Raw genomic sequence first — 16931 nt, 5'->3', positions numbered from 1 at the left:
GTGGACTAAATGTGCCCCTCAGATTCCTGCCCTCTGGGAGGATTTCCCTTCCCACTGTCCCTTGGGGACACCGGGCGTGGGCAGCGATGCTTACCTGCTATGATTAGGTGAAGCCGTCCACTCCCCTGGTGCCAGCACGTCACGCAGAGCCTTCCACGCACCGGGCTCGGAACTCCCCCGACAGGCCACGCGTGTGGGCTGAGGAAGACGAGGCTGTGCAGGGACAGTGAGAATGTGCGTCCCCTGCCTCCATGTGGGTGGGCCTGGTCTCCCTCTCACATGCACCGCTTTCGCCCGATGACGGAGCCCGGCTGTGCACGCCCCGCCTGTGGCTCGGTGGGCCGGTCAGAACTCAGCATCTCAGCTTGCGTGGCCACCTGATGTCATATCACCAGATGTTTGATCTCACCCACGGTCAAGAAGCAAGGGAACATGCCTTGTCCTCTGAAGAGCATTTGATACCACAAAGCACCACAGCCTGGGTGCCATAAACAACAGAAGCTCATTTCTCACCGTTCTGGAGGCCGGAAGTCTGAAGTCAAGGTGTCATCGGATGGTTCCTTCTGAGGGCCTCTCTCCTTGGCTTGTAGATGGCTGTCTTCTCTCTGCATCATCATGTTCTCTTCCTTCCCTGTGTGTCTACATCCTAGTCTCCTTTTCTCATAAGGATGCCCATCATATGGGCCCACCCTAATGACCTCATTTTGATTTACTTACCTCTTTAAAGACCTTGTCTCCAAATACACTTACATCCTGAAGCACCAGGGGTTAGGACTTCAACATATTAATTTGAGGGGGAGGAAGATGCCATTCAGCCTATAACACAGGCTAAAGAAAAAAATCACAAGATCATGTCAGTTGATACAGAAAAAGCACTTGACAAAATTTAACACCCATTCATGATAAAACAAACAAATAAACAAAAACCTTTCAAGAAATAAGAATAGAGGAAAACTCCCTCAACTGGATAAAGAGTATTGACACAAACCCTGCAGCTAACCTTATACTAATAGGGAAAGACTGAATGTCTTCTAAGGTTGGGAACAGGCAACAATGTCAGGTCTCACCACTTTTATTCAACATAGTACCGTAAGTTCTAGCCACTGCAATAAGGCAAGAAGAAGAAATAAAAGGCATAAAGATTGGAAAGAAGAAATAAGACAAGCTGGGTGTGAGTCCTGGCTCTGCCCCTTTCCACCCGTGAGATCACAGACTAGTCATTTCACTTCTCTGTGTGTCAGTTTCCTCATTAGTAAAACTGGGACAATGGCACTTCATTCATAAGGTTGTGATCGATGATTGAGTGGATCCATGATTGAGCTTGGAATAGTGAATGGCACATAGTAAGTGCTCAACAAATAACATTTTAAGTCTCTAAAAGAAAAGCAACAACAATGACAACACGCCAGATGCTAACCCTTACCAGGCCCCTGGACTGCCGAGCTCCCGGCTCACAGGCTGCTTTCTCTGGCACTCAGGTCCGTCTCCGCTTCTGCAACTTGGAGACTTCCCTTTCCTCCTTGCAAGCTCAGCCTTGCATCACATTTGTGGACTTGGAGATTTGATTCCACGTCTCTGCAGGCTGTAGTTGGAGATGCTCAGCACTAGCCTGGTCTTGCATTCAGACTAGAGGCTCTTCCTCCATGTCTCCAGCCTTTCTGCCACGTACCACTGGCCACGTTTGACCAGAACTGGAAGGTGTTTTTCAGGCAGCTAAGCTGCTGAAGCAAACAGGCCCAGAAGTGTCTGACTCTCTCGCATGTAAGTGTTTAGGGTGGCAGGTCCAGGTGGTGGGGAGCACTGCAGTTCCAGCACCCGGCTGACATCAGGCCTGCCACCGTCCGCACAAGGCTTCCCTGAGCCTCTGGGTGTGACCATTCCAGCCCTCCGGATGGGAAGCGGCCTGGAGGGCAAACACGGACGTTTCTGTGGGCCAGTCCAGACAGTGGCACATGTCACTTTCCACTAAATTCTACTTGAGAGAACTTAGCTCATGGCCAACCCCAACTCCAAGGCTGGGAATTGAGGCATAGATGGTGTCACGTGCCCCTTACAGGTCTTTTATTGCCAAAGAAGAGAATGGATTTTGGTGGCTAGCAAGCAGTCTCTGGCACAGAAGGAAAAATACTGGGTCCTGTGACGGGGGTGCCTGATTAGCTTTGAGAACTGGGCAGTGGGAGCTAGGTAGGCAGGACCTCTCTCAGGAAAAAACATTTCATGGGGAGTCAGAGTGATTCAGGGGATAAAGCGCTCACGCTGGTGTTGATAGAAGGGAAGGGGTGGCGCGGCTGGGGCGTGCTGAGCTGCGGGGAGGGGCCGGCTGGGCACCGCGGGCAACCATCCAAAAGCACGGGCAGGAAGTTGACTTAATCCGGTTTTCATTTTTAAAAGGTCACATTTGCTCTCAGTGCCCAGATCTCGGTTTCTAAATACCATTTTCCAATAAAAGCAACAGGGCTCCTTGGGGGAATGGCCGACGCTGGGCCTGGGGAGGGAAAACACCAGAGGAGCCTGGAGGCATTTTGCAAGGCGGGAGAGCCAGGCAGCACTCAAGACGAAAGGATGGGGGCACGTCCAAAGGACAGGGGGCGCCCCTGAAAGAACCGCAGTGGCCAATGCTGGGGCCATCTGAGCAGCAAAGAAAAGCTTGGTACGGATTAGAACCCAAAGTACGATATACCTGTATACCTGCGGCCGTACAGATTAAGTAAATGGGGGAGAAGAGGTAGACCTGCGTCACAGAATTCCAAGTATGTCTGTAGCCCCGCCCCTGTAGCCCCGCCCCCTCCCCAGGTAGCGCTTGGCCACGCCCACCTCCTGCCCGGCCGCCGGCTGCGCGCAGAGCGTGGGAACTGGGAGCCGCGGCTGCACCGCGGACGCGCCTGGTACCAAGATCTTGAGCAAGTGGGGTCGCGTTAACATCGGGCACTCCCAGGTATGTGACGAGAGGGGCGCCTTACCGCCCCATAGTACCAGGCTACTCACAGTGAAAACAGAGAAACCCGATTTGGGGGACATTCACAAAACTCCTGACCAGTACTCCTCGAGTATCAGTCTTTTTTTTCTTTTTTTTTTTTAATCTTACCCTTGGAAGTAAAATGGCTCTCCAAAGGAATTCTTTAAAAATGTTTTCTTTACTCTTTGGTATCGCTGGGGAATTATTCAATTCAATCAAGGAAATAAACATCATAATTGAGATATTGCAAAATGATGTCATGTAGCTTTAGATGCATTTGAAAAGTTAATCTGCTGGAAAAAGAGAAAAATCCGACTAAAATGAAGGAAGTTATCATGAGATTTAAAAATAACCCTTCTTGGATTAAGAAGTACAAGCTGGTAATTCCAAAATACCAGGGATGTAAAGTACAGCATAGGGAAGATAGTCAGTGATGGTGTAATAACATGTGTGTTGCAAGGTGGGCACTAGAATTATCGGTGGGGGGGGGAGAGGTACTTTGTAAATTATATAATTGTCTAACCACTATGCTGTACACCTGAAACTAATATAAAATAATACTGAATGTCAACTGAAAGTGAAAAATAATATAAATAATAATAATAAAATTAAAATAACCTTTCTTGTAGGGATGTTCCAGTTTCCATTTTTGTAGCAGTTTGATATAATCAAACCTTAAGATTCTCTATTTGGAGACTATTTTAAGTGACACAGACACAATGACCAGATTTAAGAATAAGTTTGAACTTACTGTCTAGTTTGGGTATTGAATCCATCTAAAGCAGATCAGGAATGTTAGCCAAAATTGACAGGGAGAGCTATTTGGATTTAAAACTATGTTTGAGCCCCCGACATGATTTAATCAATCTCCTTATTATGACTTTCATCTCTATTTTGGAAAGAACTAAATAACATATGGTAGCATTTCCAACAATGTGCTTATTTCAAAGATTCTCATTGCACTAGTGTGGATACTACAAAAGCAACAAAACCGATTGTAAATATGTATTAATAAATCTATATATGCATTAAGAAATTAAGACTTAGAACAAAACATTATTAATTAGTGGCAATAAGTGAAATGCAGGGATCTCTGCATTTAATTAATAAAGGTTGTTTTAAAACAACTTCATATTAATAAAGTCATATTTAAAAGTATTTATTTATTTATTTATTTTTGTAGTTCTATTTTTTAAATTTATCTTTATTGTTCAAAGTATTACAGATGTCCCCCTTTTTCCCCATTGACCCCTCTACCCCACAGCCACCCCTGCCCCAGGCCTTCACCATGTTATTGTCTGTGTCCATGGGTTATGCATATATGAATATAAGTTCTTTGGTTACTCTCTTCCCACCCCCATAAGAAATATACAATATAAAAATTGCATATTGTAATAATTTACTTATTTTAGCATTACCTAGATTTTTAAAAAAATCTTACTCAGATAATTCTCCCAGAAATATACCCAACCAACCACAATATCATATTACTGCTTGTTCTTTCCAATCCACTCTACACTCCTCTTTTTCTACCAAAAGATATTATGATCCCCAACTTGTTGAGTGCTAGGGACTCACACTGTGCCTTCACATGAAGTGAGATTTTGAAACAGGAGATGTTTTGTGGCACATTTCAGTACTATCCCAATCCCACATCATTACATCAGGAGTTATTTTAACAGTAAACTCATAAATAAACCTCAGGTCATTTACAAAAGTATCGTATCTTCTTATTGTTCTACTTCAGCAGTCTCTAATTTATTTTGGCATGATATATAGATTTCAATGAAGATTATTTTCCCCTTTCTCTTATCACAAATGAGGCTGGTCTCTTGTTACCTGTCCTTGCTGTAGCCCTGCCCCTGCCCCTGCACGGTGGTGCTTTCATTTCCCTATTCTTTTTTTTAAAAAATATATCTTTATTGATTCCAGAGAGAGGAAAGGAGAGGGAGAGAGAGAGATAGAAACATCAATGATGAGAGAGTCATTGATCGAGCCTGCAACCCGGGCATGTGCCCTGACCAGGAATTGAATCCCGATCGCCTGGATCCCAGGCTGAAGCTCAACCGCTGAGCCACGCCTGGCCGGGCTCCCTGTTCTTCTTGAATTACCTTCTGCTCCTCTTAGTCCTCTTAAATCTAAGCATATTTATTAGAAATACAAGCATCAAACTTTATTTTAGAGTAGTTGCTCCCAAAGATTTACCTATTGAAAATTCATTTCGTTTTCCTTTGCATTACACTTAGGGCGTATTGTTTCTACATTGTGTGGAAGGGTTGTGTTACTTATGACTCTCTTTCAGATTATCAAAGTGGTGTTACAAAATGTGTTATAAAAAGAGGGTGTTGGCTCTGACGAAGCTGAGAACAAGTGCCCCAGGACAGCGGTTCTCAGCCAGGGGCAAATTTGCCCCCTGGGGCCATTTGGCAATCTGTGGAAACGTTGTTTATCACACCTGGAGAAGGTGCTACTGGAATTTGGTGGGTGTGGTCTAGGATGCTGCTAAACATCCTACCAGGCACAGGGCAACCCCACAACAAAGAATTATCTGACACAATCTCAACAGTGCTAAGGTCAAGAAACCCTGGTTCATAGAAACTCTCCTGTATGTGGTTTGTGGTTAAAGCAAAAAAAGTCATGCAGCATGTAACTGTCATAAGGGAAACCATAATGAGGTGGGAGGGAGAGTGTGTGGAACTCTGTGTACTTTGCTCAGCTATGCTGGGAATTTAAAACTGTGCTAAAAATAAAATATCATTTATATTTAATATGTTTTTATTGATTTCAGAGAGGAAGGGAGAGAAACATCAAAGATGAGAGAGAATCATTGATCTGCTGCCTCCTGCACCCCCCCCCCTACTGGGGATCAAGCCCAAAACCCGGGCATGTGCCTGGACTGGGAATTGAACCTGTGACCTACTGGTTCATGGGTCCCTGCTCAACCACTGAGCAACACCAGCCAGGCTATTATTATAGTTTTAAAAACCATGTTGGTAATTTTATGAGCCTAGAGCCTAACCCGGTTTTACACATGGACACAATGTATTATTTGTAAAGTTTAAATATACACTGCATCTGTGGAGAGGGGCAGCTGCACTCTGTTTTGTTTGGAACTTTGACAAGACTTGGTCACCATTTCAGAAAATCACATCTCCATTAGCGACGAGTGGTGTTTGAGCCTGTACCATGTGTGCGATTGCATCTGTTGCAGTCACTGAGGTTCTGCAAGACTGCCTCGCTGTGCCCAGGCGTGCACACGCAAACACACATCACTTACTACTAAATACTTTTCTTGATCCTGTGTAGTACAGTCAGGATTTTATATTGACATTAATTTTTTTGTGTATAGGTAGGTTTTATTATCTATTAATCTCATTGCAGAATAGTAACAAAATATTTGTTATTACAAGGGTGACTGAGTCTGATTGAACTGAGAACCTCTCCTTTAAAATGGAATCCAAACTCCTTTCTCAGCCCTTGGGCCTGTCATAACCAGCCCGGCTGTTGCTGAGCCTCTGCCCTGTCCTTCCATGGAGCCTGCCAAAGGGACCTATTTCTATGTCCTGGAATGTGTCAACATTCTCACGTCCCTGGTCTTGGTACAGGCTGTTCTCTCCCTGAAATGCCCTCAGTCCTCTTTGCACACAGTCTCAAGGAACGCTGCCTTCCCCCAGCCTCAGGGCCTCACGTGCTTCCTTGGAAACTTGTGTCACCGCTGTGCCCCACCTGCACTGCCATTTCCCTAATTTTCTTTAAATGACCTGTTTTTCATAAATAATTTTAACTTATATTAAGTTTATAAACAAATTGATTTTAAATGTAAATAAATTCTGAAAAGTTGCTTTAATAAATTTATATTAATTAATTTGTATTTAACTCTAGTGTCTTAAATTTTAATTATAAATTGTATTTAATTTAAATAAATGTATAAGTTCATCTATTAAACTACACATAATTTTACTTTGCAAAGAGTAGTGCATATCATCACCATATATAGAAAACTAGCATGAATATAGCCCTAAAAATAAAGCAGCTGTAAAAGGAGCGAGAAGAAACATAAGTTACTCATTTCTGTGTAGATAAAACTGTCAGCAGAGGCCCTGAGGCCGGCTCTTTGTTAGACAGGGAGAGATTTACGGGTGTTAGAAACATGTTAGCCCTGAATGGAGACTCGCCCCCTTGATACTGCGAAGGCTTGAAGGCGGAGTGGAAAGGGAGCCCCCCTCTTCCAGGGCGATGCAAAGCCGGCGCTGCTCTCCCCAGGCCCGCGTGTCGCCGCGACCGGGTCCTTCACGGGCATTTGCAAGCTCCGGCCACGCACCGGCTGCGGCGCCGGTGTCTGCAGGTCAAACCCTGAACCCCGCAGGCACGGCCTGTGCCCGCGGACGCGGCCGGCTGGAGAAGAGACACACCAGTAACCTGGGGGTGGCCCTACAATTGCATCAGGAAATCAGTCTGTGATTTAGAGCCTCTCAGTTCCGCATCCTCTGCATGCGCGGTGGTTGCGGAGGAAACAAGCCCACCCGCAGCTGCATGCGCTAGGCCAAGGTAATTTCAAAATCACTGCGGCCTGCAGTCTTTCAGAGTTTTTCACGGGACAAGAGGGAGGTGGGTGCACGTGAGTAAGTTTGATGTGATGTGACCTGGGACCGCCGAACGTGATTTTTTTTTAAATTTTTCCTTTTTTTAGCTGCAGTGGCGGAAGGGCACGAGGCGAGTCTGAGGCAGGAGCCGGGGCCCACCAGCGGGCCACCCCTTCCTCCGAGCCTCTGCCGAACCCCTCGCTGCTCGGGGGGCCCAGCTCAGCCCCAGGGCCGGCGGGAAGCGCGCTTGGGCGCGCCACCGGGGCCCAGGCCCGCGCGGCAGTGGAAGGGCGCGTCTGCCCCCCCGTCCCGGCCGGCACCGCACCCGGCCCTGGCCTCGGCCTCCGGAAGCACCCAGCTCGGCGCAGCCAGCCAGGGCCGCCGGCGACCCACGGCGCCTGGGGCTTCCCGGGCGCAGGCCCCTCTCGGGTTACAGCCTCGGCCGCCGCTCCCACGGTAGGGGGCGCGGGCGCGGCTCCCGCAGCCCCTCGGCGGAGGCGGAGCGCGGAGACCGCGCCAGGTCAGCTCCCGGGCTCTCGGCCAGGGGAGGGGTGGGCCGCCCCTTGCCCGGCCCGCAGGGAACGGGACAGGCGCCCGCGGAGCGGGGGGGCGGCGCGGGCACCCTCCCGCACCAAGCGCCTGGAAGCCGCAGCGGGCGGCGCGCGCCGCCGGGCGCTCCGGGAACGCGCCGCCGTTCGAGGTCCACGCGCGCAGCCCTTGACCCGGGGGGCTGAGAGGGGCGGGGCGACGCTCTGTCCCCGAACCGGGGGCGGAGCTGAGGCCCGAGCCAGCGGAGGGTTAGACCTTGGGAAACGGGCCAGCGACTCCCTTCCCCCACTCGAGCCTCTGCCCTCCGCTTTCGGGGAGACCCGACCCCCCCCTCTGCCCACCGCCGGCAAGAACCAGCGTCCCGGGTGCCCGGGTCCTCGGCCGGCGCAGGCGCAGGCGCAGGTGCAGGCGCAGGTGCAGGTGCAGGTGCAGGTGCGGCACCCCACCTCTCTCCCACCCAGGCGCATCCCGCTGGGCGGCCATGGCGCGAGGAGCCACCCCGCAGGACAGGCAAGTTGGGGACCGGGTGGGGTGCGCACGGAAACCCGGGTGGCCTTCTTTTGGTTGCTCTGAGGCGCAAAGAAGACCGGATAGAACTACAATTCCCATCAGCCGCCTCCCGCCGCTGCCCGGGCCGCGCGATGGGGGCTGTAGGCCGCTCTCCCGAGGGGGAGGAAGGAGTGGAGGAGCTGCGTCCTCGGGGTGACCTTCTGCATGGTCCCCACAGCTACCACCTTGTCGGGATCAGCTTCTTTATCCTTGGCCTGGGCACTCTCCTTCCCTGGAACTTCTTCATCACGGCCATCCCGGTGAGACTCCCGGCTGGAGTGACAGCCCCACGGCCACGGCCACCCGCTGTCCCTCCAGACGCCTCGGACCGGAGGCATCCCAGGCGCTTTCCCTACCACGCCGCTTTAGTCCTCATTATGCCCAAGTGTCCCCCGAAACGTGCAGCCTCTGAGAGGGGAGGTGCCTCTCTCAGGGATGCCCCATCCTAGAGGGGCAAGGCCACCAGCTCAGGGAGTCCTGTGCCCCCCCCCCCCGCATGTCATTACTCCTGGGCTAGTCACACTCCCAAGCCTTTGGTTTTCTTCAAAACAGGAATTACATTCCCTTGTCCAACAAATAGCTGTTGTGCACCTAGGCCCGGTTGTTAATGTGCACTAGTTAGTGTGGGCCAGGCCCGGTCTTGGCGCTGGGGGTGCAGGAGGAAATGTAATGGAGGAAGGCTCCAGCCTCACGGAGTTCTTTCGAGGGAAGGCAGAAATGTTCTCTTTGGGACTGAGTTATTCATAGATATTCGGGACAGCAACTTTCCAGGTGCTCGGTGCCTGGCTCGGTGCTGGGCCCTGGAGACCCAAAACTGAATCAGACCCTGGTCTGGAAAGCAAGATGGGTGCCAAAGAGCTATTAATAAAGTAACATGACCGTGGCATGCCGGGCTTGGAGCAGAGTCCTGTGGGTCCCCAGGGGAGGGAACAACTCCTTCTGCTTCAGAGAACAGGTGATTTGTAACTTGGGAGAAGGGTACTAAAGCATTTGAGAAGGTGGCAGGAAGTGGAGAGAGCCTTGCAGAGGAGATGGAAGCCTTTCAGGGGAATGCCAGCTCATTCAGAGAAAGGGATGCCTGGAGCTTAGGGGAACAAAGCAGGAGATGGGGCACAGAAAGGAGGCAGGGTCTGGTTCTGAAGGGCCCCAAATAGGCTTTTCCCTGTAGGCATGGGCATTGGGGAGGGGGAGTTAAGCAGGGTGTGTGTTCCAGAGAGAACCTAGGCCAGAGCCTGGCTTACTGTAGCTCAATAAATACTCAGGAACCTGGAAGCTGCTGCAGGAGTGGGGGTGGGGCTGGAACCAGGGCACTGCAGAGGAGGGGTGATCTGGAGATGGAGCAGGCCCAAGTTGGGGGTTCTTACGGCATGGCCTCTGTTCCAGACTTCAGCCATTCAATTCAATGCACATTCACTGAGCTCCAACTGTGCCAGGTGCTGGAAACAGTACAAGGACAAACAGACAGTCCCCACAGAAATTAACCGAGTCATCCCAAGGGGGGTAAGGTGCACTGGGGAGGCTGGGGGATTCCTAAGGGTATGTTGTAGGGTGACACTGTCCTCTCTCTTCTGGAACCCTGGCAGTACTTTCAGGGGCGGCTGGCGGGGGCCAACAGCACTGCCAGGACCTTGGGCACCAACCACACTGGCCCTGCGGACACTTTCAACTTCAACAACTGGGTGACGCTGCTGTCCCAGCTGCCCCTGCTGCTCTTCACACTCCTCAACTCCTTCCTGTACCAGTGGTGAGACGCCCGCCCTTGGGCTGCCTCCCAGGCCATCCCCTGTTGTCCGTGCCCTACTTCTGTTGAGGCAGCTCCCTCTGAGCCCAGGGAAGACCTCCCATCCTTCCTCCATGCCCCCTGCAGCTCCCCCATCCCCACTGTTCAGCCCTGGGCTGAACCTCTTGCCCATCTCCCTCTGCCCGGCCCGGGCCCAGCTGATGCCCACTCTGCCCCCCCCCCTTATGAGCAGCATCCCTGAGACAGTGCGGATTCTGGGCAGCCTGCTGGTCATCCTACTGCTCTTTGCCCTGACGGCGATGTTGGTCAAGGTGGACATGAGACCTGGACCCTTCTTCTCCATCACCATGGCCTCTGTCTGGTTCATCAACTGTGAGCACCCCTGCCCCTGCCCACTTCCCTGCCCAGCCCAGCCCACCCGGGACTTCAGCCCAGCCTCTTTTTTATAACTGAAAGGGCCCAATGTATCCAAAAAGGGAAGACAGCAGCAGCAACATCCATATTCCTGATGAGAAACTGAGACCCAGAGGGAGGGGAAAAGTCATTTGTGACAGGCCCTACAGTGACTTAAGAACTGGCCTCTGGGCCCCTAGGCCTGCAGGTCTATGGATGCACCTCAGAAGAGGAGTGAATGAGGGTTGTTACACCAGAGTGGCAGGAGTCTTATGCCTGCCCACCTCATCCAGAGTCTGCTGTGCATCCTGCCGACACCTCCTCCAGGGAGCCCCTGAGACCTGCCTAGTTGAGTGACAGCCCCCATTCTTGTCCCTCTACAGCCTTCTGTGCAGTTCTGCAGGGCAGTCTCTTTGGGCAGCTGGGCACCATGCCTTCCACCTACAGCACCCTCTTCCTCAGCGGCCAGGGCCTGGCTGGAATCTTTGCTGCTCTTGCCATGCTCATGTCCATGGCCAGTGAGTAGACTTGGGTGGCTGGAGGGGAAGGGTGGCTTCTGTGATTCTGGGGGGTAGGGAGAGTGAGCCAGGAGTGAGATGCCTTGGGTTCTAGGTGGAGACAGAGGTGAGGGGGTGATGGGAGCTGGGGATTGGGTTTAGGGTAGGGAACAGGGCTCTTGGCTTCTACAGTGAGAGAGTGACTGGGTGAGGATTGGGTTAACTTGGAGCCAGGGGCAGGATTCCTGAGGCCAACACTGGTATGTGGTAGGTGAGGTTAAGGGAAGAAGGAACAGGTTTGGGATTCAGATAGACTTGTGTTCAAATCCCAGTTCGGCTGCTCCTTAGCCAGAGGCATTGGACACGGCACCTAACCTGTGTCAGTTTCCCCACCAAAATGGTTAAGCTCCATCCTCAGACTGTAAGGAGCATGCAATAATAGTAAGCACATAGTAAGTGCACACAAAAAATGGCATGTAGGGAAGAGTGAGAGAAGTGAAGGGCTGGCCTGGGGCCCTGCGCAAGATTCCTGAGTTTGTCAGTGAGAGGAGTGGAAGAGACTGGGAGATGAGTCTGAGAGGGTCATAATGGGATGTGGGCCGAGCCATCTACTGCTGCAGCTGAAGTTTCTGCACAGGTGGCGTGGATGCGCAGACCTCCGCCTTGGGGTACTTCATCACGCCCTGTGTGGGCATCTTCGTGTCCATCGTGTGTTACCTGAGTCTGCCCCACATGGTGAGCCTGGCCTGGAGCTCAAGGCTGCACTTCAGAGCATCTCAGATACAGACCTGCCCTGAGTCTGAGGCCCCAAGAGATGCCAGGGGAGGTAGAGGGGACCTGGCCCCAGTCCTGATCCCCAAAGGAGTCAGCCACTGAGGGACCCCAGCCTCTAAGCCAACAGGGTGTGGAGAGATCCAGATACCTCAACCAAGCAAGGCAGGACCAACGCTTTCCTTCTGCAGGAGCTCGCTCGCTACTATCTGGCCAAGAAACCGTCGCTGGCACAAGGTCAGGAGCTGGAGACCAAAGCTGAGCTCCTCCAGTCTGGTGAGCCCTGGACCCTGCTGGGAAGGTAGAGACCCAGAGGAAGCTAGATCCACCTCCGCAGGGAAAGATTTCCTCTCTGTCCCCAACTACAGCCCTCGCCCCTAGTAGTAGCCTCGTATGAGAGGCAGAAAGAAAATCACAAATGAAGTCAGGGGGTTAAAGTCATCCCTTTGCCTTTTGGGCCTTGGATTCCTCCTCTATAAAATGGGGAGGCAGTAGAACTCAGACATGCAAGTTCTGGATCCAAATGCATCCAAGTTCGAATTCTGGCTTCACAACATCCAAGCTGTGTGACCTTAGCCAAATCACTTAACCCCTCTGAGCCTCCGTTTCCTTATTTGTAGAGCAATGGCAGTGAGATAATAATCCATTCAAGGCGCTTAATCTGCCTGGCACGTGTATGTGCTTAATAAATAGTAGCTGAGCATATTTCCATTGTTAATTCTCTTTGCCTGCACCCTGGGCTGAAGGAGGGTCACTGTTTTAATTGCTGGGAATCTCCCTGCCACAGGTAAGGGTCACAAATATGACCCTGCCCTCCCCTCTTGCCCCAGGTGAGAAGAATGGGATTCCCAACAGCCCCCAGAAGACAGCCCTGACTCTGAATCTTGACCCTGAGAAGGAGTCAGAGCTGGAGCCAGAGGAACCCCAGAAGCCAGGAAAACCTTCAGTGTTCATTGTCTTCCGAAAGGTTTGGCTTGGATATAACCCCCAACCACCATACCCAGAGACTCAGAATGGAATGGGCCTTAGTACTCACCTTGTCCACCCCAAGGTGACAGGTCATAGTGGGTTGGGGACACAGCTGAGCCAGGCCCCAGGTGTCCTGCTCCCGCACCAGGGCTCGGGCAGGAGGGTCGGGGCTGAGTGTTAGGCCCCAGGTCTGCCCCCACTGCTCACACCCCTGCCTCCGGCTCCCAGATCTGGCTGACGGCGCTGTGCCTTGTGTTGGTCTTCACAGTCACCCTGTCTGTCTTCCCTGCCATCACAGCCATGGTGACCAGCTCCACCAGTCCTGGGAAGTGGAGTGAGTGCTGGGAAGCAGCAGAGGGCCAGGCAGGGGAGTGAAGGGGAGGGAAGGAAGAGGGGAGTTGGGACCAGGGCAAGCCTCTCTCCCTCCCAGGTCAGTTCTTCAACCCCATCTGCTGCTTCCTCCTCTTCAACATCATGGACTGGCTGGGACGGAGCCTGACCTCTTACTTCCTGTGGGTGAGCATCTGGGCGGGGTGATCTGATGGTTTTAGGAAGCAGCTGGGGATCACAGGGGGTGAAAGAGCACAGAAAAGTGATTTCCCACAGTCTAACCGGTCTGGGCCTGGCAAGGGGACAACCTGCCAGGTGGCAGTGAGCACCTCACCCCAAGAGGTACACAACCCAGGCTTGGACTGTGAGCTCCTTTGAAAGCAGAAACTATGTCCAATTGACCTGTGTCCTCAGCATCCAGCCCAGAGCCCAGCCCTTGGTGCTGAGACTGTTGCGAAGAGGTTCTTACACCATGTGCGGGGACACAAAATTCCTAGTGTTTGGATTGCTCTGAGCCAATGTGCTGCTTCATTAAATGAAATCTTTCAAGGAGACATAACAAATAAAGTTGATAAAAGAGGAGCTGCTCTGATCCAAGCAGGAGGGGGCCTGGATCCCCAGCTTCCAATCCTGTTCAGCAACCCCATCTGCCCCAGAGGGGTCTGTGGAACCCCCAGAGGTGTTTGGAGGAACTGAGTTTGAAAACCAAAGATGCTGCCTAAGGCCTCTACCAGTCCTGCCATGGAGAGACCACGAGCTGAAGGCTGGTCCTTGCTTGCTGGGTGGCCTTGGCCCAGTCCCTTACTCTGCAGAGGCCCAAGAGCTGGGTCCTCACTGGCTCATGCAGGGTAGCTCAGGGAAAGTGAGGGGGGTCCCCTGCGGTAGAGACCCTGCTCCCAGGGCCCGCGCTGACCCCAGCTTCTGCCGCAGCCGGACCAGGACAGCCGGCTGCTGCCCCTGCTGGTCTGCCTGCGCGCCCTGTTCATTCCGCTCTTCATGCTGTGCCACGTGCCCCAGCGGTCCCGGCTGCCCACCATCTTCCCGCAGGACGCCTACTTCATCACCTTCATGCTGCTCTTTGCTGTTTCCAACGGCTACCTGGTGTCCCTCACCATGTGCCTGGCGCCCAGGTCTGGGGACAGCCTGGAGGGCCTGCGAGTGGGGAGGTGGGTTAGTTCTTTGAGGGGGGACAGCCTGCAAGGGAGGGCTCTTTCTGCTCTGGCCAGCCCGGCTCCAGCTGTCTCCAGGCCTCACTGGCGCCACCCTTTGGGTCAGGCCTTCGCTGCAGGAGCTGGGAGAAGGTGACTCTCCTGGGGAAGTTCCTGCCTAGTGAAGTCGCCCAGGCACTGGTTCTGGGGCCTCCTTTCCGGCCCTCAGTTTCCCCGTCTGTGAAAGAAACGGGTTAGAATGTCATTTCTTAGGGCCTAGCTACTCCCCAAATTCCCAGTTGAAGCAGAGCTAAAGTTTTGCTCAGAAGCAGGGTTCATGGGTTATTTACTATAGGAACAGTGGGGTTGAGAATCCAGAGAGGTGACAGGGACAGGCAGTTTGGGGGCAATTTATTGAGAGGGAAGCAGTTGAATCTAGAATCCTATAATACTGGACCCCAGGGGACCCAGAGATGTCCTTGTCCAGGGTCCTCATTTCACCGATTAGGAAACAAATCCAGAGAGAAGGGCCTAATCGCCGTGGCCCAGAGGTTGGGTCAGCCCAGACTAGAACTCAGGCGTCTTGTAGGGAGGGCAGGGGCCACCGGGGCTGGGTCCAGGTTTGGCCAGGCATTTTCTAAGAGCTCCTAACCCTGTGTGTTCTAGGCAGGTGCTGCCACACGAGAGGGAGGTGGCCGGCGCCCTCATGACCTTCTTCCTGGCCCTGGGGCTGTCCTGTGGAGCCTCCCTCTCCTTCCTCTTCAAGGCGCTGCTCTGAAGGCTCCGTGTCGGGCTCTCCAGCAGCTCTCCTCTCGCTGCCCCTTCGGAGCCGGAGCTGAGACCCAGCGCACAGGAATGGCGAGCCAGGCTCAAGCCTCTGTGGGGCTGGGGCCCCTGAGTCTGGGGGTGCCAGGAGGAGGCGGGTGCTGTCTCTTTCCCGGGCTGGTAGCCACTTGGGGTGCTGTGAGGAAGAATTCACCACTGGTCATTTCAGCCCTCACCCAGGATGGAGGCGACACACAGAGGTGGACTATCCAGAAGCACACAAGACCTCATTGAAAGGGTGGCAATCGGAAGGAGGGCCGAGGGTCAGGGCCCTGGTGCATTTACTTGTTAATCACAAGGAAGAGACCTGCTGTCCGAGGGGCCTGAGGCCACAGCGGGGCTCTGCCGAGGGTCTGGTTGGTGTGGCCCCAGCCTCAGGTTCAGAGTGGGAGTGTGGGCCAGCCCATGGCAGGAACTCTTCCTCTCCCCAGGCCTCAGGGACCCCACAGTCAAGTCTCTCAGGCCCCAGGACAGAGGGCGCCAGGGAAGTTGAGGGAGCAGGGAGGGAGAGCAGGCGTTATGGATCTGAGGGTGCTTGCGGGACCCCCTGGGCCTCAGTGTTTTTGTTGGCAACATTTACCCCCTCCACTCCCAGAGCCCAGCTAGGCCGGGTCCCAGGTGTGTAGTTAGCCGGGGTGTGCACACGGCGCTTTCCAGTCCGCAAAGCTCTCCCACACCTGCTCTCGGAAGCCGCACTGAGGACCCTGGAGGGAGCCAGGCAGGGACTGTGCTTCCCCCTTGTATGGGTGAAGAAACTGAGTCCAGGGGTAAGTGGCCAATTCCTGGCAGAGCTGGGACCCAGCCCCACCTCCCTCCTCCCTGTAGGTGCTGTTCTCCCTGCCCCATTCCTGCTTGTCTTCCTCCAGGGGCTCAAGGCAGAGCCCTGAGCACTTACTCCACCTTTCTGCTGTTTCTCTCTGCCCCTGCTCCTGGGTCCAATAACAATCTTCATTTGTATAGTGAAGTCACCGAGTCTTTCTTTCCAAAGTACTTTCAGCTCTATTGGCCTCAATGAGCTAGATGGGGAGGGGATGACTGAACCCATTTGGCAGATGGGAGGACTGAGGGCCTGAGAGGGGCAGGGATTTGTGGGCATCCCTGTGATGGCTAGGGGTATTGGCCTGCAGGGAGCCCTGTACTTCTAGGCAGAGCACCTGGCTGCATGGACGACTCTCCTCTTCCCTTCCATGGGTCTCCGCTGCCACTCCAGGCTTCCCCTTCTCAGAAATGGAGATTTACACAGTCAGCTGATTCTCTAGACTAAAGGGACAGAGGAGAGGCCTGCTTCACCACACACTGCACTGCCCTGCGCAGCCCAGAGAAAAGCAGGGTGGGGTTTTTTTTGCCATTTTAGGCACCAGCCTTGCTGCCCACTTGCCTTCCTGCCTTCTGCGAACATTCCCTGAGCTGCATAGGGCAAGGTCTGCAGGAAGCAGACCCCTTATTAATGGTTTTTAGCTCTGCTCTTTGAATGTCTCAGGTCCCACTCCATCACAGCCAGCCCCTCACCCTGGCCAGGCCTCTCTGCCCAGAACAGAGGCTCTGGGCCTTTCTCCGGCCCCTTCCATGTAGCTTTCCTTGACGCCTGCCAAGCCCAGGCACTGTTTTTCAGTCCACCCC

At 53.0% G+C, this 16931-nt stretch overlaps 1 protein-coding gene across 6 annotated transcripts; it reads left to right on the top strand.

Annotated features, from left to right (window-relative positions):
* The first annotated feature begins 8144 nt into the window (after positions 1-8144).
* Positions 8145-16268, top strand: SLC29A2 (solute carrier family 29 member 2). Of its 6 annotated transcripts, none has more exons than XM_081155534.1 (12): positions 8145-8598; positions 8816-8897; positions 10221-10381; positions 10611-10750; positions 11155-11289; positions 11906-12003; positions 12231-12315; positions 12870-13006; positions 13237-13342; positions 13439-13524; positions 14269-14468; positions 15153-16268. In XM_081155534.1, the coding sequence occupies exons 1-12, from the start codon at positions 8570-8572 to the stop codon at positions 15262-15264; spliced, it is 1371 nt and encodes a 456-aa protein (XP_081011660.1). In that variant the 5' UTR covers positions 8145-8569; the 3' UTR covers positions 15265-16268. The 6 variants fall into 6 exon arrangements, with proteins under 6 accessions (XP_081011660.1, XP_081011661.1, XP_081011658.1 ...); XM_081155535.1 differs by having other exon boundaries at positions 8188-8598; positions 15253-16268; XM_081155532.1 differs by having other exon boundaries at positions 8188-8598; positions 14269-14504.
* Positions 16269-16931: the final 663 nt, after the last annotated feature.

This window comes from Miniopterus schreibersii (assembly GCF_964146895.1).
Source record: "Miniopterus schreibersii genome assembly, chromosome: 12".
Taxonomy (NCBI): Eukaryota; Metazoa; Chordata; class Mammalia; order Chiroptera; family Miniopteridae; genus Miniopterus; species Miniopterus schreibersii.
This window is presented reverse-complemented; position numbering and strand designations above follow the sequence as displayed.

Bases quoted from the DNA above. Each gene is read 5' to 3' on its own strand.
- SLC29A2 (XM_081155530.1), top strand. From the start codon at position 8,730: ATGGGGGCTGTAGGCCGCTCTCCCGAGGGGGAGGAAGGAGTGGAGGAG. The intron at 12,004-12,230 runs GTGAGCCTGGCC...TTCCTTCTGCAG, and splicing joins ACCTGAGTCTGCCCCACATG to GAGCTCGCTCGCTACTATCT. The intron at 13,007-13,236 runs GTTTGGCTTGGA...TCCGGCTCCCAG, and splicing joins TGTTCATTGTCTTCCGAAAG to ATCTGGCTGACGGCGCTGTG.